This window comes from Populus trichocarpa, chromosome 3 (genome assembly GCF_000002775.5).
Source record: "Populus trichocarpa isolate Nisqually-1 chromosome 3, P.trichocarpa_v4.1, whole genome shotgun sequence".
Classification (NCBI taxonomy): Eukaryota; Viridiplantae; Streptophyta; class Magnoliopsida; order Malpighiales; family Salicaceae; genus Populus; species Populus trichocarpa.
This window is the reverse complement of record NC_037287.2, coordinates 187,223-208,201: the sequence shown is the minus strand read 5'-3', so window position 1 is coordinate 208,201 and position 20,979 is coordinate 187,223. Positions and strand designations below refer to the sequence as shown.

The 20,979-nt window shown below is 32.0% G+C and overlaps 1 protein-coding gene and 1 long non-coding RNA gene across 2 annotated transcripts; both read right to left on the bottom strand.

The window, feature by feature from the left end:
* Window positions 1-8,002: 8,002 nt before the first annotated feature.
* On the bottom strand, window positions 8,003-10,514 carry LOC127905109 (uncharacterized). The gene is made up of 3 exons (XR_008058813.1): window positions 9,607-10,514; window positions 8,583-8,689; window positions 8,003-8,365 (listed from the first exon to the last, which is right to left on the bottom strand). It is a non-coding gene; the product is annotated as an uncharacterized LOC127905109 (long non-coding RNA).
* A 368-nt stretch (window positions 10,515-10,882) lies between these two features.
* LOC112326977 (gamma-glutamyl hydrolase 2) lies at window positions 10,883-16,708 on the bottom strand. The gene is made up of 10 exons (XM_024598003.2): window positions 16,081-16,708; window positions 15,597-15,683; window positions 15,294-15,383; window positions 14,409-14,503; window positions 13,604-13,664; window positions 12,852-12,941; window positions 12,710-12,772; window positions 11,952-12,040; window positions 11,216-11,308; window positions 10,883-11,110 (listed from the first exon to the last, which is right to left on the bottom strand). The coding sequence occupies exons 1-10, from the start codon at window positions 16,534-16,536 to the stop codon at window positions 11,011-11,013; spliced, it is 1,224 nt and encodes a 407-aa protein (XP_024453771.1). The 5' UTR covers window positions 16,537-16,708; the 3' UTR covers window positions 10,883-11,010.
* Window positions 16,709-20,979: the final 4,271 nt, after the last annotated feature.

Sequence of the window (20,979 nt, the reverse complement as noted above, 5' to 3'; positions counted from 1 at the left end):
TTCATCCACAGTCTGCTTGGTAGCCAGATCATGAACTCCTGTTCCATTCCTTTCACTTTTGACACTGTTCACCAGATTGGGAGATGGAGGACCAACCTTTGGGCTTTGCTGAACTTTGGTTTGCTTAGATGGTGGAGCTGTAATAGTTTGACACACTTGAATTACTGGGATTTCCATACTTTTGGTTGCAGCAGGTCCATCACAATTGTACTTAACAAAGGAATTAAGAATCCCACAAAATCTGCAGAAGAAAAATTCAAGCACCAAGGAAAATAAGCTAATTTCTGCTGCAATTCATGAGAAGGGAGAGAGAGGGAAACCCTCAATCTGTAACCATCCAAGGCTTGAAATATCTCATCTCATTACCCCCAACCAATTCCCACCCCCAATAAGAACACATTTGTGTGTGCTAATTACATTAAAAAATGAGTTCAAAGTGCATCATCAACAAACTTGACATAACCAGTCAACTCTCTTCTAGAACAGTTTAGTACTAATAGTTTTGTTGCACGAGGCAGGTCAGCAGTCAGAAAATTATTGAGGATCATCGGTTCAGGCTTTCATTGTCTGAATATTTGCAAAGTAATAAGCTGTTACTACGGCAGCTGCATTATTGTAAAGGCTGCATATGAATTTCATAAATGAAATAATAATCATATCTAGCAATTCCATGATCTACAAAAGTCAAGTTCTTGTAAGATACTGGAACTGATTGCAGACTACAGGTGCATCATACCTGTTATCTCTTAAGCAATTATCAACTGTGAAGGATTGCTTGAAGAGCTCTTCTGCCTGAACAAATTCAGCATTCCAAAGTGCAGCTGGATCTTTTGGGATGCAAGCTTGAACACTATATACCTGAACTGAGCAATTGCCATTGAATTCTTGTTTAGCTTCTGCAAGAAAAAAAATCGAAAAAGGAAATCTCAGCATATCCCTGTATCCTTGTCTCAGGCACAACACTCAAGTATGGATGATACTAACAAACCACGAAAGAATGCATGAAATTTATGTACCAGCAACGGGTGCAACAGCATCGATCCAGAATCAAGTAGCCGAGGTATTGAAATAGACAAAAACAACTTTCATCGCACATATTCATGTGAATGCATAATATGCTTGTTGCACTTCTATAATTCTTTGTTCTAATCAATAGAATTCAAAGAATTCCAACTACATTTCCATGGCCAATTCGAAGGAAAGAAATTCTAACTGCTAAACTCTCTTCCAGGAAGAGGGATCATAGATGAGCCAGGGGAAAAAAAAAAGCTAAGTGAAAAATGCTTAAATTGCTTAGGCGAAAGCACAAACCTATGGTTATGGCATACTAACAAGTCACCTAATGATTCTTCCAGGACACATTATTGCAAATCTAAGAGCAGCAGCTAGCAATGCCACCCTAAAACTCATCTATTATAATGGGATAGATGGAAATCCTTGCGATTTCAAGTATCTCTCGTTTCTAACCAACAATAACTACAATGATGTTAGCACCATTCAAAGACCTGACCTTCAAGTTTGGGACCGGAAACAAGCCTTATATGGTAACTTGAAGGGTTGTTCTTTAACCAACCGGATAGAGTGTATACTACTTCGAATCCACTTCTGCGTGTGTTAACAAATTCTTGAAGCAACCTTAAGGAAGCAACACCAACCATTTGTTAATTGAATGCACAAACCAGGAAAATAAAAATAAAAATCACAAATTTCAGAGAGGAAAATTACCTTTTTGCAGCATTCGATGAAACCATGAAATTTCGACTCAACCACTTGTATGAAACCTGAAACCAAGTGATTAAATAATTAATTAATTTTCTAGATTTACTAAAACCGACCCAAGATTACAACAACAAAACCCAGTAAAACTAAGGGGATTGAAGAGGAGTAGAAGTACCACTTGGAGTTTATCAGAGACAAGAACTTCAATTTCATCGAGAATGCCTAGGGTTTCCATTTGGGACATAATTTATTTGGGTTTTGGGCTCAAAGAGAAATTAGAGACGGAAGAAATTGTGCAGGTGGTTGTGCGGGTGGGTGTGCGGGTGGATGAAGAGAAAGAAATTACCCACTCCATCAATCAAGGACAAAATGAGAGTGTTTGATTTTCCCTCTACAAAGACACTGGTTTTCCCGCCATGTTGTTTTTGGGGGTTCTGCGTTCTTTTTTTCAAGGGTGGAATAGCAATGCAGGCAGGTGACATATATCACCTGTGTTTTCCATGGATCCATATTCTGGGCCAAGGGTGCATCAGCTAGGCCCATAATTTAACAGGAAGAAAATGGATTAAATTATAGTGCTTGAACTTAGAAATAAAAGGGAAGATTATTATCCTAGAGAATATTGAATATGTGGATAAGGGGGTGGATGTGGAGATAAAAGAGACCTTTAGGAGGTAAGGATAACGTTATGGATGGATATTTTACATAAAAGAGATGACTCTGCTGCCTTCGTCATCCAAAAAAACTCGTCTGCTCTTAAAACTAATTTAGATGAGGATTGATTCTACTCCATTCTTTTTGGTACCACTAAAAAAAAGGTATATAATTTGATCATTAATTAATGATGATAATTACAAGAGTATGATATTAATAGAAATTATAAAAAAATTACAGCTCAAGATAGAAAAATATTGAAGACCCTCTACATAAAAATAGTTGAATCGAGATGCTAAAGTAATCATGGATAAATGCTATTTTATTTTATTTTTCATAAATAAGAGATATTTTAATAGTGTTTAATGTGATGTTTATAAATATTTTTTCATAGTAATATGACTTGAATATCTTGTATAATTGGCAATGTAATATATATACCATCAGAATCAAGAAAAAGCTTATAATATTAGTGCTTAATAAAAAGAGGATTTTTGTGATAACCAGAAAAATATATTGTTTTTATCCTAATTTGTTAAGAAGAAAAAGAATTAGAGTATGAAGAATCAAAGTGGTGTAAAAAGACATCAGTTTGGAATAAGTCATTGATAACTAGTAATAGTTCTATAAATATTGAAAGTGTTATGGGAGTTCATTTTTAGCTAGCTTTATCTAAAGTCATGCCGATGTGCCAAGGTCAATAGATCGCAAAAACATTCATATAATTTTAATGATGGTACGCTTCAATGGCTAGGGTTACTTGATGTGATCGTGAAATAACTTATTTTTAAGAAACTACAAATAATTTTTTTTTTAATTTTATGACTCTAATAATCATTAATAACAATAATGTAATTCACTCAACAGGGATTCAAAGATGATCAATATTTTCAATGTTCGATATTTAGCTCTTTATTTAATAAATAATCAAAACTTGAAGATAAGTTGTCTTCAACCTATAAAGACTAATGAAATAAGAATTTTTTTTTAAAAATCATTTTTCTTAGCTTTTGCTATTTTCTATTTAGTTTAAAAATATTATGGGATTTTTATTTTTTTCCTATTTATTTTAGTAAATCCAATATTAAGATTAATAATTTTATTTTTTCTTTTTAGTTTAGGAATTCTTAAAACAAGTCTATAATTAAGACTCTTGTTGTTTTTAAGATAAATCTAGAATTTAAGATAGATCTAGAATGAATGAGTATAAATAAAATTATTTAGCTTATTTTTCAGTAAATATATATCAAATTTTATTGTAGAAAATAAAACTAGAAATTAGGGTTGTTGGTGTGCCGAACTTATTTTGTCAAGCTTGATCTTTCATGTTGCTATCTTTTTTTTTTTTTTTGATTTAAGTGGGGTGTCCGGGCCAGCTTACGCGCACCACGACTATTCCCCACGGCCCGCTGGACATCCTACAAGTCCAGGAGCAGGTAAGGCACCGCGGGGGTGACAGGCGTGCACATAGAGGGTCGAACCCGGGACGGGGGCGGAACAAGTCACACGATTGACCACAGCAGCTAGACCCTCAAGTGCTTGCTATCTTTTTTTTGTTTTTTATGCTTCCGTGTGCACCACATAAATAAATACACACAAATATAAAGGACCCACATGTATAGCGTAGTCCAAACAACTAATTCATGTGAGATGTTCTTTTATTTTCTTGTTGAGCAAATTGCATGATTACATAGGAAGGAAATGATCGTTGTCCTTAGTTTTAGACTAGATAATTAGCTCCCGTTATGTTGTATATTGGAGCAATTTTTTAAGAAAGATAAAAAAAAATGTCTAAATAATAAGAAATTTTTGGTTGGCAATGGGTAAATCTCTGAAATTTTTAAACTTGATTTTTAAAAATGCTTGAGTTTTAAATTAAATTGTTTAGAAGTTTTTCTGATGTGATATAGTTGACTTGATGGGTTCAAAAATAATATGAATGATCGGAAAAAAAAATTATTTAACTTTAAGAAAAAAATAAAAATGATATTTAAAATAAAAATATTGTGATGGTGACATTTTGATTCAATCCGAGATTCGTAGCTTAATCTACCAAACCTATTATTGGGTCATGAGATGCAATGAGTTTAAAATAATTTAAAATATTTTTTTATTTAGTTATATGATGACAAAAATAGTCATACATAAAATTAAGCATCAACTTAATGTCAGAACGTTTGTTTGAGATCTCGATAACTCTAGAAAAATTAAATTAAAATAAATTATGAAATCTAGTTTGCAATCAATTTAAGTTAACCTACCAAATCAACGACCCAAATCATGATATCTAATGAGTTTAATATTTTTTTAAAGTATTTTTATTTAATTATATGATGAAATAATAGATCCTCACACAACCAAGCACTGACCTAATGTTGTGATGTTTGTTTAAGACCGCAATAAACCCGTAAAAAATAATTATAAATAAATTATGAAACTTAATTCTTAATCAACCTAAGTTAATTTACCAAACTCGCAATCCAAATCATATACCTTTTTTCTTTGTTTTCATTTTTATTTTCTTTTCTTTGTTGTTTTAATTTTTAAGTATTTATTATTTTCTCAAAATAATTTTTTTCAATAATTAATAGATCTCGTATGATATTTCTATAAATCATTAACTAAAATTAAACACCTTTCTAGCATTTTTGTTGATTATCATTGACTCTTTTAGTTTGAATTTTAAAATATAAATAATTACTTCCGTACATTTTATTTTTTATTAATCAAGATCAAACATATTATATTTAAACTTAAATATAAAATACATATACAGTGTTAAATACTATAAAATAAATATTAAATTAAAAATTTTCACAATTAATATTGAATTTATTTTTATTTTATTCCCTCAAATTTTTAAATTAAATGAAACACTAAAATAGATTTTATAGAATTATTTGCAACAAAGAGTAAGTGTATTCCGAGTTATAGCTAGAAGACAACTATTAGAGCATCTCTAACGGGAGAGCTAAATGAAGAAGCAAATTTAAAAAATTATACTTTTAGCTTTTGTTTCTATTTTTATTCACTCCAACGGCTCAGACAAATGAATAGCTAAAATAGCTATTCATCCTTTGAAGAGCCATTTCTACATTTCTCTGTAGAAATGACAAAAGAAAATGATCGTTGGCCAACGACTATTTTTATAGCCATTGGCCAACAATTTATTTTTTTTCTTTAAAATCAGAAGGAAAGAAACTTGTAAATTTTAAAATCTTGTATTGTGCCTCACCCTTCTCTCAAATTTAAAAAAACAAGAATTAATCATTCTCCAGTTAATTAATAATATCGGTTGTGTTAATTAGCTAAAATTAAAAGGTATGTTTGTTTAAAAGCTTTTTCTATTTTCTCTTTTATATCTCTTGATTTTTTAGATTTTTTTTGTTAATTTGATATTTGTGATGATTTTTATTTCTTTGTTATTTTATGTTTTTGATACGGGTTAAGGAAGATAATTTTTATTTATGTTGTTATCTTTGACAAAATTGAGAGGAAGTAATAATGGTAGCTGATATTGATAAAAATATAGAGTGACATATTTAAAATTTATTTTTTATTGTCTGTTGTAATCTGAGGTCAATTATATTTTATTTTGTTGAAAATACAATTAAACCAGTATATCAATCCTCTTTTAGTTCCAAAAAATAGTCAAATTATAATGTTATAACAAGTAGGAGGCAATGCTTATTACTAATTCACATGTATGGAAACTACAAAATTGTTAGACATTGAATGTGAGCTTCTTTTACACTCTCTTATAAGGTTTTAACTTGAGTATTTTTTTTTTTTATAATGTAGATGGATTCAAATTTTCTAAGTTCTTTTACCAACTTTCTTATGAGTGTTATGAGTGAGTCAGAAGATATTCTCTCTCAACCAAGTGATTCTAATCAATTAATTGATGACTTAACATACTCGAATTTAAATGTCCATACAATAAAAAAAAATCACAAAGAAGTAAAAACTTCTCACCAGAGGAAGATTGTTTACTTGTCTCTGAATGGCTAAATACAAGCAAGGATCCAATTACAAGAGTTGAACAACAAACAAAACAGTTCTGGGCTCGAGTACATGATTACTTTGTAGAGAAGGGAGGAAACTTGAATAATCGTTCCCAAATAAGCATCTCAAGTAGATGGTAAGAAATAAATAGAGAAGTCGGTAAATTTATTGGATTTGTTACTCAAATTGAAAATCATCAGCAAAGTGGAATGACTGAAGAATCAAGGGTAATTTTAATATTCATTTTCATGTTAAATTGTTTAACACATGTTTTAACATTATTTAATTTCTCTAATTTTTTACCAGATTAATGATGCTCGATAAATGTATACTTCTTGCGTTGGCAAACGATTTTAACTAGAACATTGTTGGGTTATCTTAAGAAAATAACCCTAATGGCAATTTGAGAGTGCAAGTCAACATCAAAGGTCAAATAAAAAACAAAAAAAATTCATGTCAATGCAAGTCCAGCATCATCAACTCCATCTACTCCTGATTCTGTTAGTTTAAGAGAAGACAGTGAACCGTTGATTTATCAAGATAGACCAATTGGTCAGAAGGCTGCAAAGGAACGACTTAAACGTAAACAAGGAAAAGATAAAGTTGGGAAGGTAACTGTAACAAATCTCTTATAACAATTCAGGGATACTCTAGTTGAAGTTGAGAATCAGAAGAAACAAGATAGAAAAATTATGTTAGAGCAACAAGCTATGATGATTCAATAAAGTTAAGAGAAGCAAGAATTGGACAGGATTGAGAAAGAAGAACAAATTATGAAAATGAATATTTCTAATTTGGATCCAATTTCTGCAGCGGATTTTCAAAATAGAAAGTTAGAAATTATGCAAAAGAAGAGTTTTAATTTTTAATTAACTAGATTGATTTATTGTTTAATGTAATGTATTTTTAATTAAATATGTAGAAATTTCTTGGTTATTTTAAATATATTGTTATAAAAGTGGTATCAATTCATAATACTTTTTTGAAGTTCTTCTAACACTTAACAACAATAAATAGGATTAATTAACTTAAAAGATAACAACCATAATAAAAAAAAAAACATAAAAAACTTGAAACTTATGATGACATAAAAAAGTTCAAATCTAATGGTTCTACTCGTTGTCATATTGTTCCCATAAATGTTCAACCAAATCTTCTTGTAGTTGAGAGCTAATTGCTCTATCCTTGATTCGATTATGATTTTAAAGAAAATCATGTAGTTCTGGTATTTCACCATGTGACACTGATATAAAGGAATTGACTTCACGTTCATGGTCAAATCCAAGGTTCATTGCTCCTTCATCTTCAATAATCATATTATGCATTATTATGCAAGCTTTCATAATATTTGCAAGCGTTTCTTCATCCCAGTATCGAACAAGTCCACGTACAATTGCAAAACGAGATTGGAGCACCCTAAATGCCCGCTCCACATCCTTTTTTGCAAACTCTTGTTTACTTGCAAAATATTTTCTCTTTGCTCCTAATGGCCTTGGGATTGTCTTAACAAAGGTTGACTAATTAGGATAAATCTCATATGCTAAATAGTATCCCATTGTATATTCATGTCCATTAATTGTATAATTGACAAGAGCAATACGACCTTCAGCAAGTGCAGCGAAAATAAGTGACCAATCAAGAACATTAATATCATTTAATGATCCAGGCATTCCAAAAAAGAGATGTCATATCCAAATATCTTGTTAAGTCACCACCTCTAGAATTATAGTTGGTTCACGACAATGACCAGTATACATCCCATGCCATGCAATTGGGCATTTCTCCCATTTCCAATGCATACAGTCAATGCTCTCTAACATCCCTGGAAATCTACGCTGCTCTCCAATTGACAATAATCGACAAATATCGGCCTCGTTTGGTGCCCTTAGATACCAATCACCGAAAACTTCTACGATTGCTTTAACAAAAGCTCTAAGACTTTCTATCATAGTGGTTTCTCCAATTCGAAGATATTCATCAGTAAGATCTGCAGGAATACAATATGCAAGTACTCTGTGAGCTGCAAAAGATAAACCAAGAACACCAAGAGCATCTGTCATTTTTTTTGAAATATAGATTATGAGCTTCCACTGCATTTGCGATTCGAAGATAAAGATGACGACTCATCATAAATCTTTTTCGAAATTGACTTTCAGTGAATTTAGGATTTTCAGCAAAATAATGACTATATAGCATTAACTCACCTTCCTTTCTATACGATTGACAATATTATGACCAAGAATAGAGCCACGATACCCTGTTCTCCGTCCTTGATTATTCGATTCTTCTTCAACAACCACAGCGATAGCAACTTGAAAAGCGAACACAAGAGTGTCATCATCAAAATCAAAAGCATCATACAAATTAAAATTAGAATGATTCATGATGAATTTTAATGAAATATAATAAAGATTAAAGATTGGAGAGAAGAAAATGATGAAAAAAATGTTAAGGTATATGAGAATATTTATAGATGAATTATTTTTTCAAAATTTAAAATCTTAGAATGTTGGCTGTTATTTTTTCAAAATTTGAAATTTTAAAATTTAAAATGTTGGCGGTTATTTTTTCAAAGCTTGAATTTTTTTATAAAAAATTTGAAAATCAAAATTTAAAATGTTGGCGGTTTTTTTCAAAGTTTGAATTTGAAAGTACTTTAAAAAAATTAAAATTTTAACAGTAACATATAAAACTAAAACTTAAAAATATTCATATAAATAAATTTTAAATTTAATTTTAAATTATATCTTTTAACTTTCATATTACTTCATTAATTTTATATTACTTTTATAAATTACGCATATTAATTATATAATTAGTAACATCATAATTATATTCTATATAAAATATCTAAATTAGTTATATCATTATATTAAAATTAATTTAACAAGAAAAATATTAAAATATAATTAGCTTTTTTAAATAGTTTTTTACCATTAAAATATATATAATTAAAAAAGCTATATTTATATTATTTAAAAAGCTATTTTATCAATTTAAATTTTTAATATAGTATTTTTAATTGAAGATGCTATGCGTAGCGATAAATCTTTTGCTCATAATTCCAGCCCCCAAGCTGTAGTCTAGTCTTACTAGATTCAGTCTTTTCTCACCGTTGCAAGTAAATGGAATTAACACAAACAAAGCAAGTGAATTCTTTCCCAACTTTTTATTAACTCCTAATAAAGGAATATATATAAATTCGTGTGTACTGTATAGAAAACTTACTTGCAGCCTATTTATTGAGCTATTACTCCCTCCTCAGCAGTTTGCTCTTGTGTTCCTCCATGAACTTGGTGATTCTCTCTTCCAACAAGGCAGCAGGCAGTTTGCAGAACTTAGTTGCCTCAAAAGCATTTTCAACCATGCTCCATGTTTGTCTGTCTCGTCATGTTCTCATGATCTGGCCAAGTTCTTCCACAACTAGTCATGCTTGTAACTGCCATCTCACTTTTACCCGTTTGCAGGAAAGATCAAACATGGCCTTTACATTGATTGCAGTGACGAGGGAGTTTATTTCATCGAAGCCCAAGTGAAAACTTTTCACCTATCAACATTTCTTGAAATAAACGGAGAGCCATTTTATGCACTAGTTCTTTCCCTGAAACCCAGCAGATTCATCAAAATTAGGTAATTATGTTCTTCTGGTTCAAGTAAACACATTTGTGCGGCGTTATAGCTATTTGTGCTGGTGTTTCTCACAAGGTCTTTGATGGGCCATCATTTTGCACCTTTATGAAAGCTCGGTCAACTACTGCTTGTTTTACATCACAAGCAGCATATCCCCGTTTTATTGCTCCATTTCACTTAGCCCGCTATGTTCAGAAAAGGAAAGCGTGCTTGGAGAAGATTTGTGTTCGATGCATTGGCGATAAGACAGCTCAAGGCAGAAGCAAGTAGATCCCTGTTTGTCCAGTCCCCAACTTCAATTGAGGTTCTAGCAATTATCTGGAGAAGTGTCATAGTTGCTTCAAGAACAGGAAATCTTCTTTGGAAAGAACCTGTGAAATGCAAAGCTGGTGACCAAATAGAATTGGATGCCTTAGTGAGCTATCTAAGCGAAGCCGAGGGGAAAATTGATAGCCAATTCATGGCAGAAATACATGGCGATGAAGGGATTTTTTTCAAGGTTATCCAGCATCTGAAAGAAAAGAGAAATGTTTTCTGATGAGAATTGTGATTGTATCACAACTAGCAGTTTGTATAAATAAAACGTGTTGATATGAAGCTGATTTCGACTGGGGTGAGCTATTTGGATGGGCACCAAGGCATTCAACACACATGATTCAATGTATTTGAATTACATTGGTTTGATGGAAACAAGAATGGGAAATGGAATTGAAGCATGGGTGAGATTGGATGAACAAGACATCATAGTGTTTTGATGTAATATGCAGGTACTTTACATCATAGTCAAACAGGGTCACCAGTGAAGTTATGAGTTATGACTAGAATGCCGTAATACATCTTAATTGGCAGTGGCGTAATGTAAATACTGAAAGCATTTGAGAACACAAACCATCATGTCTTGAATTATTAACAAATGCACTTAGTTCAGTTCGATCTTAAGCTTTACATTGTTGACAATGATACAATTTATGTGTTCAGACTTCAGTGCTGCGTCTTAAATATTTATAACTTCACACGTCCATGACAATTACCATGCACTGCACACCTCGTATTGTTTGATGTTTCTGGTTCTGCGAAGATGTAAACTTCATCATATCCCTTCCTACAGTAGGATAAAAGATGAAACGCAAATCAGTAAATGCAAGTGCCAACCTTAGTAACAATAAATTTGTGTGCCAAACTTGGTTCTCGGAGTCAATTCACTTACCCAGCTTTCCCACAATATGTGGGACTGTAATTGTAAATTAAATTGTCAAGTACCTTCCGAGCAGGTGGCCTGTTCAAGGACTTTCTAGCTTCACTGCAGCACAAAACAAACATTGAAATCAGTTTTTTTTTTTTTTCATCTCATTACTCTGCTGTGAACAACAAAGCACCATAGATAAATGAAAAGGTTCACGAAGCAGGCCATAGGACTTTAATTTCCTTCGTTTGGACTTCTGACAGGGTTCTCAGAAAATAAACACAGCAGAACACAAAAGTTTCAATATCAATATTGATAAGAGTAATATAGAATGAATTTAAGCAAAAGATTATTAGTTAAAATGTCAAAATGTTAAAAATACAGTGCTTATGATTTTCAAATGCTACTGGTTGTATTCGATACAACCACTGTAAACAACTTCAAATATATCTAAGCTTGCGTGTATCGTTTAATCATTCTGGTACTTTCTGTGTTTTGAAAGGTCTGAACATGAACTATGCCTTCATATTTTCTGCTACAAAATTTCCATGAATACTAAGTTTACAACAGAAAGAATTAACCAGCCTTCTTAAACTAGTTTTAACACGCATGTGAATGAATAGATGATTTATTGGAGCCTGTTTAAAATATGCAAAACCTCAGTTCAGAATGTCCAAGGCTCAAATTACATCCTCAGCACATCTCATAAAAAAAGTTGGCAGCATAAGCTAATAACTTTTCAGTACAACAAAATCCTCACCTAACAAAGAAGTTGGCAACATGTTGGGTCACTTGAATGGCATCCTCTGAGTGTGGAATCATTGATAACCCCCATTCAAAAGCATTTTTCTGAAATGCATTTGGATTTCAGTCACTAGCAATCCTACTACCATAAGCAATTGTATATTTACAATAACGGTAAACAAATTTGAAAAACAAAGGAGAATTGACACTTGTGCACCATACCATGAGGATCGATTGCTCAATTATGTTTAGAAATTAAGCTGAGCTATAAAAATATTATGATGTTATTTTATCCCCTGCCACCTCCCACTGCTCCTTTTGCTATGGTAATGCTAATAAAAAAATTGCCTATGTTGTTTGGGCATTTCTTTCAACTTCACAAAAGAACTCAGACATTAAAGCCACTTTAATATTTTTAAACTAAATACCCAAACTGATCTATGTAAAAGTACCAGACTCAGCTTAAACACACACACGCAAGACTTTCTTATATGATGACCATGTTTGCATGTATTTTACATATAGAAGAGTAGGGAGTGTAATACAAGGAGTGAAAATTGACAAAAATTTATCCTATAAATACAAAGCACAAACAGCTGCATCCCATTATCCCACAGTAATTTTTTTTTGGGTATACAGGACTTGTCATCGTTCCTGAATTTCCTGATTATCTAAATCCATATTTTATACTTCAAGTATGGAATTTGACCAACCAAAGATGTATCTCCACAGAAAAACACAATGGCTCTAATGCAAAGCACATGATAGCAATACCTCGGGATGCCATTGGAAGGCAGTCACAGGATAGTTGCGTGCTTGTACAGTGGAGACATAAACCTAAAATAGATGTTGGGGAAAGAATTAGAATTCTTCAAGTGTATAGAAAACTACATCACAAAATTATTGCATCCATTACCTGGTTATCTTCGTCTGCACTATTAGTCAGGATCTCAAAGAAACTAGATAGATGTTCATTTCCCTGAAACCGTTGTGGTGAGATGCCATACTGTTGCATTGGAAGATCAGATAAGCTAGATAAAAAGGGGAAAGCAGCCTTTCTGGTCATTGGATTAGTATTCTAATTTGAAAATAAAAGTAGAATATTAAAGATTAAGACGGCATTGATGCAACAATCATGTTCAAGGGCAGGTGGAAAAACTTAGAATTGGGAGATGTAAACATTCAAGTATCATCTCCCCAATCCTGTCTAAACTATGGAAATGCAAAACATAAATATTTCCCAAGAAAGTGGAAACTCCAGATCATACTCTCCTGACGACAGCATCATCGTTCCGTCTTCCACTTGAGTGATACTCATCAGCCAGTATATTTTAGTTACTTTTGAGGGACGGTTCTTCAGTATAATAGTATTAAAATATGGCCAGATATAGAGGAAAGTCTAATTTACATTTTCCTTTTTGGCTTCAAATTTAATGAATATCAAGATATTCTTAGATCTCCAATCACGAGGAAATGGATAGGTAATGCTGGTTTATAAGACAGATGCACCAAAATAAATTTTTTTTTTAAATATAGTCCTTTTTAAAGTGTAAAATGTCATATATTACAGAAATCTAAACAAAGAAAGAAACAAGAAACAGAGCATCATGTGTCTCTATTTGACCATGCAACCAAAGTCCAAAGGTACTACCAGTTTTGTGAACTCACATGATGGTTTTGCATGACTAGGCAATCTGTACTCAACTTTTTAAGCAAAACTGGAGGAAATCTGCAAAGGAATATTGATGTTAACTAGCAGTTTTTTGCTTGGTACAACTAAAAGTATCATTTTGCCAATATTGAATAATCATAGAACTTCTATAAGAAAAACAATTCACAATAAATGTCAAAGTAGCTAGGCAAAACAGTTCCTGACATGATAACAAAAGACCTCCATTTATCCCTTGCAGATTGCATAATGTCACATATCATGCTTCGCAGTGTGCAAACTGGATAATACAATTTGACACTACATCATCTTGTAAGTATTCACTTATTCAGCACACATCCATATTGGATATTAGGTAACTAAATCAAGTTAGGACATCTTCTCCATGCCAGTAACCAAGTCACACAAAAATAAAGGGTAAGCATTTGGCATGTCAAAGACGAAATTGAGATAACAGCATGTTAAGAATTAAGAAGTAAAACAAATAATGACGATCAAGGAACTATTAATTGGGATTCAGAACAGTTATCTTACATATAAGAGAATTTGAAAAACTCTTTCGTTCAGTTATTGACAGAAAAGTTAATTGGTATTTACACTGTTTAACAAATTCATTAATATCCTTTTGTGGCTCTATAAAGAAACTAAAAACTTGGTAAGAAAATAAAATTAAGTGCATCATGTTTGATAAATGCAAAAAATTGAGAATGTTTATACGAACTGGTATAAGAGAAAAGCTTGAGTTTTACCAAAGTTAACGAGATGGGGGGGGGGGGGGGCGGGGGGGGATTACAGCGTGTATACCTCTGAAACACAGTTCCTTCGATGCTTATGTTTTCCATAAATTGAAGAGTAGAGGCCTGATCAGTTGCATTATATGTTTCCAGAATTTGATTGTCCTATTTTCAAGGAAAAATAAAAGTCATACTCATAACATTTCTCAAGTGGGACTTGTAAGTATTTCCACTAACAAGAGTGCACTAATATTTGAAACAACTACTCAGGCATTTTGACATTGATGGACGATAAAGTAAACAAAACAATTACTCAGACATTTTTCTGGCAATAACTTTACCACCAACATCATCATTGCACTGTAAGGCCAAATTTAATTTAATTATACATCTCACAGAAAAACAAAACCTAAAGTTTTACCTCCTCTCTGCATACAATCAGGTTAAGCAGCAATAGAAAACAACAGAAATAACCACCTAGAACAAGAACAATAACATTAGGAATAAAGTTTGAGACAAGTAGCTTGGCAACGCAAAACAAATACCAATTGCTGTAGAAAGGGTAACAGACTCGACAGATAGAAAAGGGGTAGAAAACCTAGAATCACCAAGCTAAATCCCAGATATCCACCAGGGCTTCCTCGAATCCAAGAGAGAAAGCGGAATCCACAGTGAAACACTGAAGGAAATCCACCGCTGTAAATTGAAACTGAAACTCTCAATTTATTGTCACTATGGCAAAAGATATACATAATGTGTGCGCTTATACAGGCACACCAAAAGTCCTGAAGAGTCCTAATCGCTATGGACTATATATTTTAAATAACAAATAAATTGGTAATCCTTCTTCTCGCACGGAATCAGTCTGACAAAATGGAAAATATGGGAATAATTGGAATGGGAATGTCTGATCATTACAGGCTATATATACACATATGTTTTGGCCATATATTACCTCACTAATGATCATTGTCAGAATTTCAAAGCCTAAGCAGATGGCATACACTGGGAAATGGAAGCCTGCATCATTCCTTGCTAAAACTTCCTGCAAGTACAAGATGATTGTACTGACAACAGTTAGGGGGGGGGGGGGAACTAAAAGTAGAAAATGCCATGTCTTCTTTTATTCTTTTTGGTGAATTCTAAACATATTGCAAACGCGGGATGCATCGTCTTGCAAAAAAAAAATTTTTATTGAAATCATTTTTTTATTGAAATCAATTTTAGTATGGAAGGTTTGTTTGAAAAAATTACCTACCTTGAAAATTGCCTTCGCAGTGTCGAAGTACAAACCAGTTTTAGCCCAACCTCCAGTAAAGAGCACTCCATTTACCAGATTGAGCTTCTGTAATGCAACACCAAACAAGCAAGCTTAAGTAACATTTATAAATTACTAAGATTATAAAATAATGATAACATACCCCTACACCGTGCAAGCATTGCATTCAAGCCAGACTATTCCTTAAAATGATCATGCACAAAAACTTAAAAATTCAGATTTTTTTTTTGTTTAATTTCATTTTCATTTTCTTTTTCATCAACAAAGTTTCTAACTCCAAATCATTATCTCGAATAAGCAAATACTTAATTTCAGAATTACTTAAAAGTTCTCTCAATTACAATCGTTTAAAAATAATTCCCTTTTCAGTTTCCACTTCACTTCCTCTCCAATCTAATCATATCATATGATCCAACCCACTCTAAAATCAATCTTTGCACTTCTCCTTAAAGAATCTAGATACCTCAAAAAGAATCTCTCTTGGCTCGTTATAAATCAATGGAATAACCCTAGCACCAGCTGATTCAACAAACTTCACGTACGACGCCGCAATATACGAAGCGTTCGTCGCGTTATTAAGCCTCCCGGAGGCACCGTCCCCCGGATGACTCAAAATTCCAATCACCGGACGGTAATTCAGATTTGTGTCGGGGGCCGGACACCTAGGCGCTGAAGGCGAGTCATCGGCGAGTTGACTCGGGAGGAGAATCGAAGGAGAAGTTGTAGCTGTTGCTGATCGAGCTAGGGTTAGCTCTTTAGAGAGCGAGATTAAGAAAGGGATCCAAAGGTAATTCCACATATCTGGGGAAATAGAAGATGAGGTGGAGGTTGAGGGGAGGGAAACGGAGGTGTCGTTTTGGCGATCGGAGGCCTTGGTGGTAGGGGTAGAAGGGGAATTAGAGAGGAAGTGGGACGACATTTTGGGAAAATAGGAAGTAAAGGAAGTCAGGGTTTTTGAGAGGAGGAGGCATGCGAGAGAGGGTATTTGACATTGAAGAGAGGAGGGGGGGCGGTACTGGCGGGGATGCGAGGAGACGGTGAGAGTGGCGAAGTGAGCACGGCAAAATGGACAAAAAGAAAAGGTCAGGCAGTGATTACGCAAGGATGACAAGTGTGTTTGGACAATCAGAAACCAGTTATCTGCTTCCACGTGTATATGCTGTCGTCGTCTTTATATTTAAGGGGTAAGAATGTCCATTTATTTTATTACTTTTTTTATTTAATTTGAAGGACAGAATATATAGGAAGATTCCAGGCAAAGCATATCGCGACAGATTTTATTATTTAATTTTGTTTTTGAATGTGTCCGGACAACTTTTTTGCATCTAAGTTAATTTTATAAATTTTAAAATTAATAACTATATAAAATTTTAATAATTTTAAAATTTATAATACTTAAACTAATAATATTTAAAAAATAAATTCAGAACGTAATTATTTACCCTCTCATAATTTATTTAATGTTTTTTTTCCCGAGGAATGCATATAATGATATGTGCTGGGTGTTCATCTATTTTATTTTTCCCATAAATTAATTAATTAATAATTAATTTGTTAGGTGTTGTTTGTTGTCACTAGAATGACGTATTTCTTCCATATTATTTTCGGTTTTCTACAATTGTATATTGCTGCTATATCCTATCCACAATATATATCAAGAGATGCTCTTCTTCGCTTTAAAAGATGGGAATATGCAAACTGCAAACCGATCTTCTTTCTTTGTTTTTTTAGCCAAGTTTCTTTTTTGATAAAGGCCTTCTTTCTTCAAATAAAGGGTACAAAATTGTGTGAGATCGGGAGATGATAACTTGTGAGGAAAAGTAAATAAGAAAACAAATCTTTACATGGAAGTTCTTACAACAAGAGAAAGGAAGGCAAAGACTCTTTCAAGCTCTTTAAACACTACCATTTATATATATATTTAGATTGTTAATTATACTTAGACTAGTGATAAAAGAGATGTTTTAATTTTATATATTAAACTGTTTGGGAACACGGTGTAAATCGCGTTCCATAAAAATTTATTTTTTTTATCAAAAAATAATTTTTTTATATGTTTTGGATCATTTCGATGTGGTGGTTTTAAAAATAATTTTTTTTAAAAAAAATATTATTTTAATGCATTTCAGCACAAAAAAAACACTTTGAAAAGCAATCGCAACTACACTCTCAAACACAGACACAAAATAAACATTGTTAGCGATGCATAAGTTTCTTGTTTTCTAGTCAATTAACATGTATGATGAACTATTTAAAATAAGTTTTAAAATAATTGAAGAAAATATACCATGAATGCTTCCATTCTTCTTCTTCTTCTTTGTCGAAATCAGTGTTCATTAAGCATGCTTTGTGAATTTTTTTAATCTATTTTTCTATAAAGAACTAGGTTCTACAATTATTACTATTATAAAGTAGACATGCCAGACTTTAAAATGGTATAGTTGGAACGGGGAGGTTGTCTTCAATCTCTAGAAACCTAATTCTCATATTTTTTTTACAAAATTTAATGATTTTGCTACACCTAAATTTATGAGTTTATATTAATTGTCACCAACATCATTTTATTTTTTAGTTTACACTGTTACGAGCTATATATTATTGAAATAATGAAGTAAACCTTTTGAATTAATCGTTAGACAATCCATTTTTATGAGAAACTTAATTAATGAGAGAGAGAGAGAGAGAGAGAATGTGAAGGGAAAAAATAGGTTGAAATAAAAATGGAGGGGACAATGAAATAAAGTGTGTGTGTGTGTGTGTGTGTGTGTGTGAGAGAGAGAGAGAGAGAGAGAGAGAGAGAGAGAGAGAGAGAGGAATAAAAATGTCATTCATGGGATTAACTGAATATTCAATCTCTATAGGCTCACAAATCCACTTTAACCATTATTCAGCAGAAGAACGCTGTAAAACTCCACAGTCTACACCTTTATCGCAAGTGTTCAAACTATGATCAACTGGGCCAATCTCAAGTAGACGCAAAAGACTTTAATTAGCATTTTAGCCAGGCAGGAAGGATGTTCGAAGAAATGCAGCTTTGAAAGAATTATGAGCGCTGACATTTGGTTAAAAAAATTGAAGTCTCTTCTTTTAAATCATTTGGTGATTCCGTACTTAAAAGAATAATAATTAATAGCAAATCTATAATATTTAATTTAAAATTTTAGTTTAATAATTTTTTTCAGAAATCCCTCAAATATTACCGATAACTTTTCAATCTATCGATGATTTTGTTTATAAAAAACAATAATTAACAGCACATTGATAAGTAAAACAATTCTCATGGTCTTTGAAATATATTGATATACACATTTCGTTAGCATACTTATATGTAATAAATACTGTGAACAGTATCAGAGAGAAGGGGAATAGTTCCTATAGTTTTTAGGATATATCGACGAACACATTCCGTCGGTATACCCGTATATAATGAACACCTTGAACACCAGAGAGAAAGAGAACAGTTCTCATGATCTCTAAAATATACCGACGGATACATTCCCTCAATAATATTGTCTATAAAAGTTACACGTCATCATACTGTTTAATTTTTTTTTTCATTTCTTATTTTGTTAGAAAAGGTCATCATAAAATACCGATAGAAAAATTTCATCGGTATTTACGTTTGTATTTGCTAATTTTCTGGTAGTGAACCAAGTTGTTTCTTCGTTCTCAGAGAATGCAAATGGTGTGCGCGCGCGCATGTGCGTGTGTGTGTCTGTATGGGTATTGTTAATCCTCTAATTTCATTTATCACCGCATAAACAATTAAGGGGTGATAAAGTCATGAAAACATCATATTGGATTTGAATTTTAAATAGCTGCATCTTGAGTTTAATGTGTATAGGCTTTATCTCTAGACTTGATATTCCTTACAAAAACAAGTCTTTATTACAATAGAACCCTCTAATATTTAAGTCAATAACTTATAAAAGGGAAGGAAAGTTGTTTACTTGATGAACCAATATATTTAAATAGCTGCATCTTGAGCTTAAGATAATGAATATTATGATGAACTTGTTTTATGCTTGATTTCTTGAATGGACTTGGTAGAATTGTCATTGTTTACTTGATAAACCAATATATTTATACCCTTCAATCACTTAATCTTATCTCATGGAGAGTGAAGTAATAATTAAGAATAATTGATTTTCTTGGTAAGTAACTTGAAAAGTTGAGTAGTTGGTTATTGGTTATTTTATGCTATTGATGGAAATGTTAGCACTCACACTATTAAAAAATTGATAAATACAAATAGAAATATCGAGGAAATATTTCCGTTGAAACTTTACCGATGGATTTTACCGACGACAATATTCCCTCGGTATCTTCCGAGGGAATTACAAGTGGGAAACAAAATAATTAAAACAAAGCAAAAAAAAACATTTACGTGATGATTTTACCAATGAAATTACCCGCAGAATAAATTTCATCGATAAAACCATTGATAAACTATGAATATTGTTCATCATGTCAATTACAGAGAGAATTACCGATGGAATTTTTCAGAGAGCTCTGGAACTGTTCACTTTCTAATTGCACTGTTAATTACTCTTCTTTACAGACAAAATCACCGATGGATTGAAAAGTCGTCAGTGTTATTTGGTGGTTTTTTGAAAAATTTAGATTAAATTAAAAATTTAAATCAAATATTATAGACGAAATCACCAACGGATTGAAAAGTCATTGGTGATATTTGACGATTTCTGAAATTTTTTTATTAAATTAAAATTTTAAATTAAATATTATACACAGAATCACCGACGGAATGATTAAAAATATTAATATTTAATTATCCGTCGGTAAAACGCCCTAATAAAAAGTCTAGAATCCTTAATTCACAACAGACCCGTCTCCTTTCTTCTTCTTCCCCATATGTAAAAAACATCAATATCCATTTCTTTTTCTTTTCTTCTCTCCTAAACTCCTTCTCTTCTCCTCTATGTTTATGTATGTCTTCTTCTCCTTTCTTCCTTTTCTTCTCAGTTTTTTTTTAATTAGTATATACGTTATGAATTTTTTTTCTCTTCTTAGCTTCAATTGCAATTACATTAAGGTAAGATTTTTTTTTCTTTCACTATATTTGTTTTTTTATTTTATTTTTAATTGTTTTTGTTATTAATAATTGTATGAATGTTGTTGTAGGATTTGTTTTTCATATGAGATCAATTTTTAGTTGATTTGTTTATAGGATTTTTAATTTTTTTTTCATATGAATTTTTTTAGTTGAATTTATTTGTTGCAAATTTGTTTGAGTTGATTTTCTTCTTCTTTTTTCCAAGCATTTTGAGTATTATAGAGTGTTGATTTATATTAATTTAATTATTTTATAGTTTTGTAAAATAGATTTTTTAAAAAAATATTT

Excerpts from the sequence above, each read along its gene's own strand:
- LOC112326977 (XM_024598003.2), bottom strand. The coding sequence starts at position 16,536 with ATGTCGTCCCACTTCCTCTCTAATTCCCCTTCTACCCCTACCACCAAG. Across the intron at positions 11,309-11,951 it reads GTTGCCAACTTCTTTGTTAG|TGAAGCTAGAAAGTCCTTGA; the intron begins GTGAGGATTTTG and ends TTTGTGCTGCAG. Across the intron at positions 11,111-11,215 it reads ACATATTGTGGGAAAGCTGG|GAAGGGATATGATGAAGTTT; the intron begins GTAAGTGAATTG and ends ATCCTACTGTAG.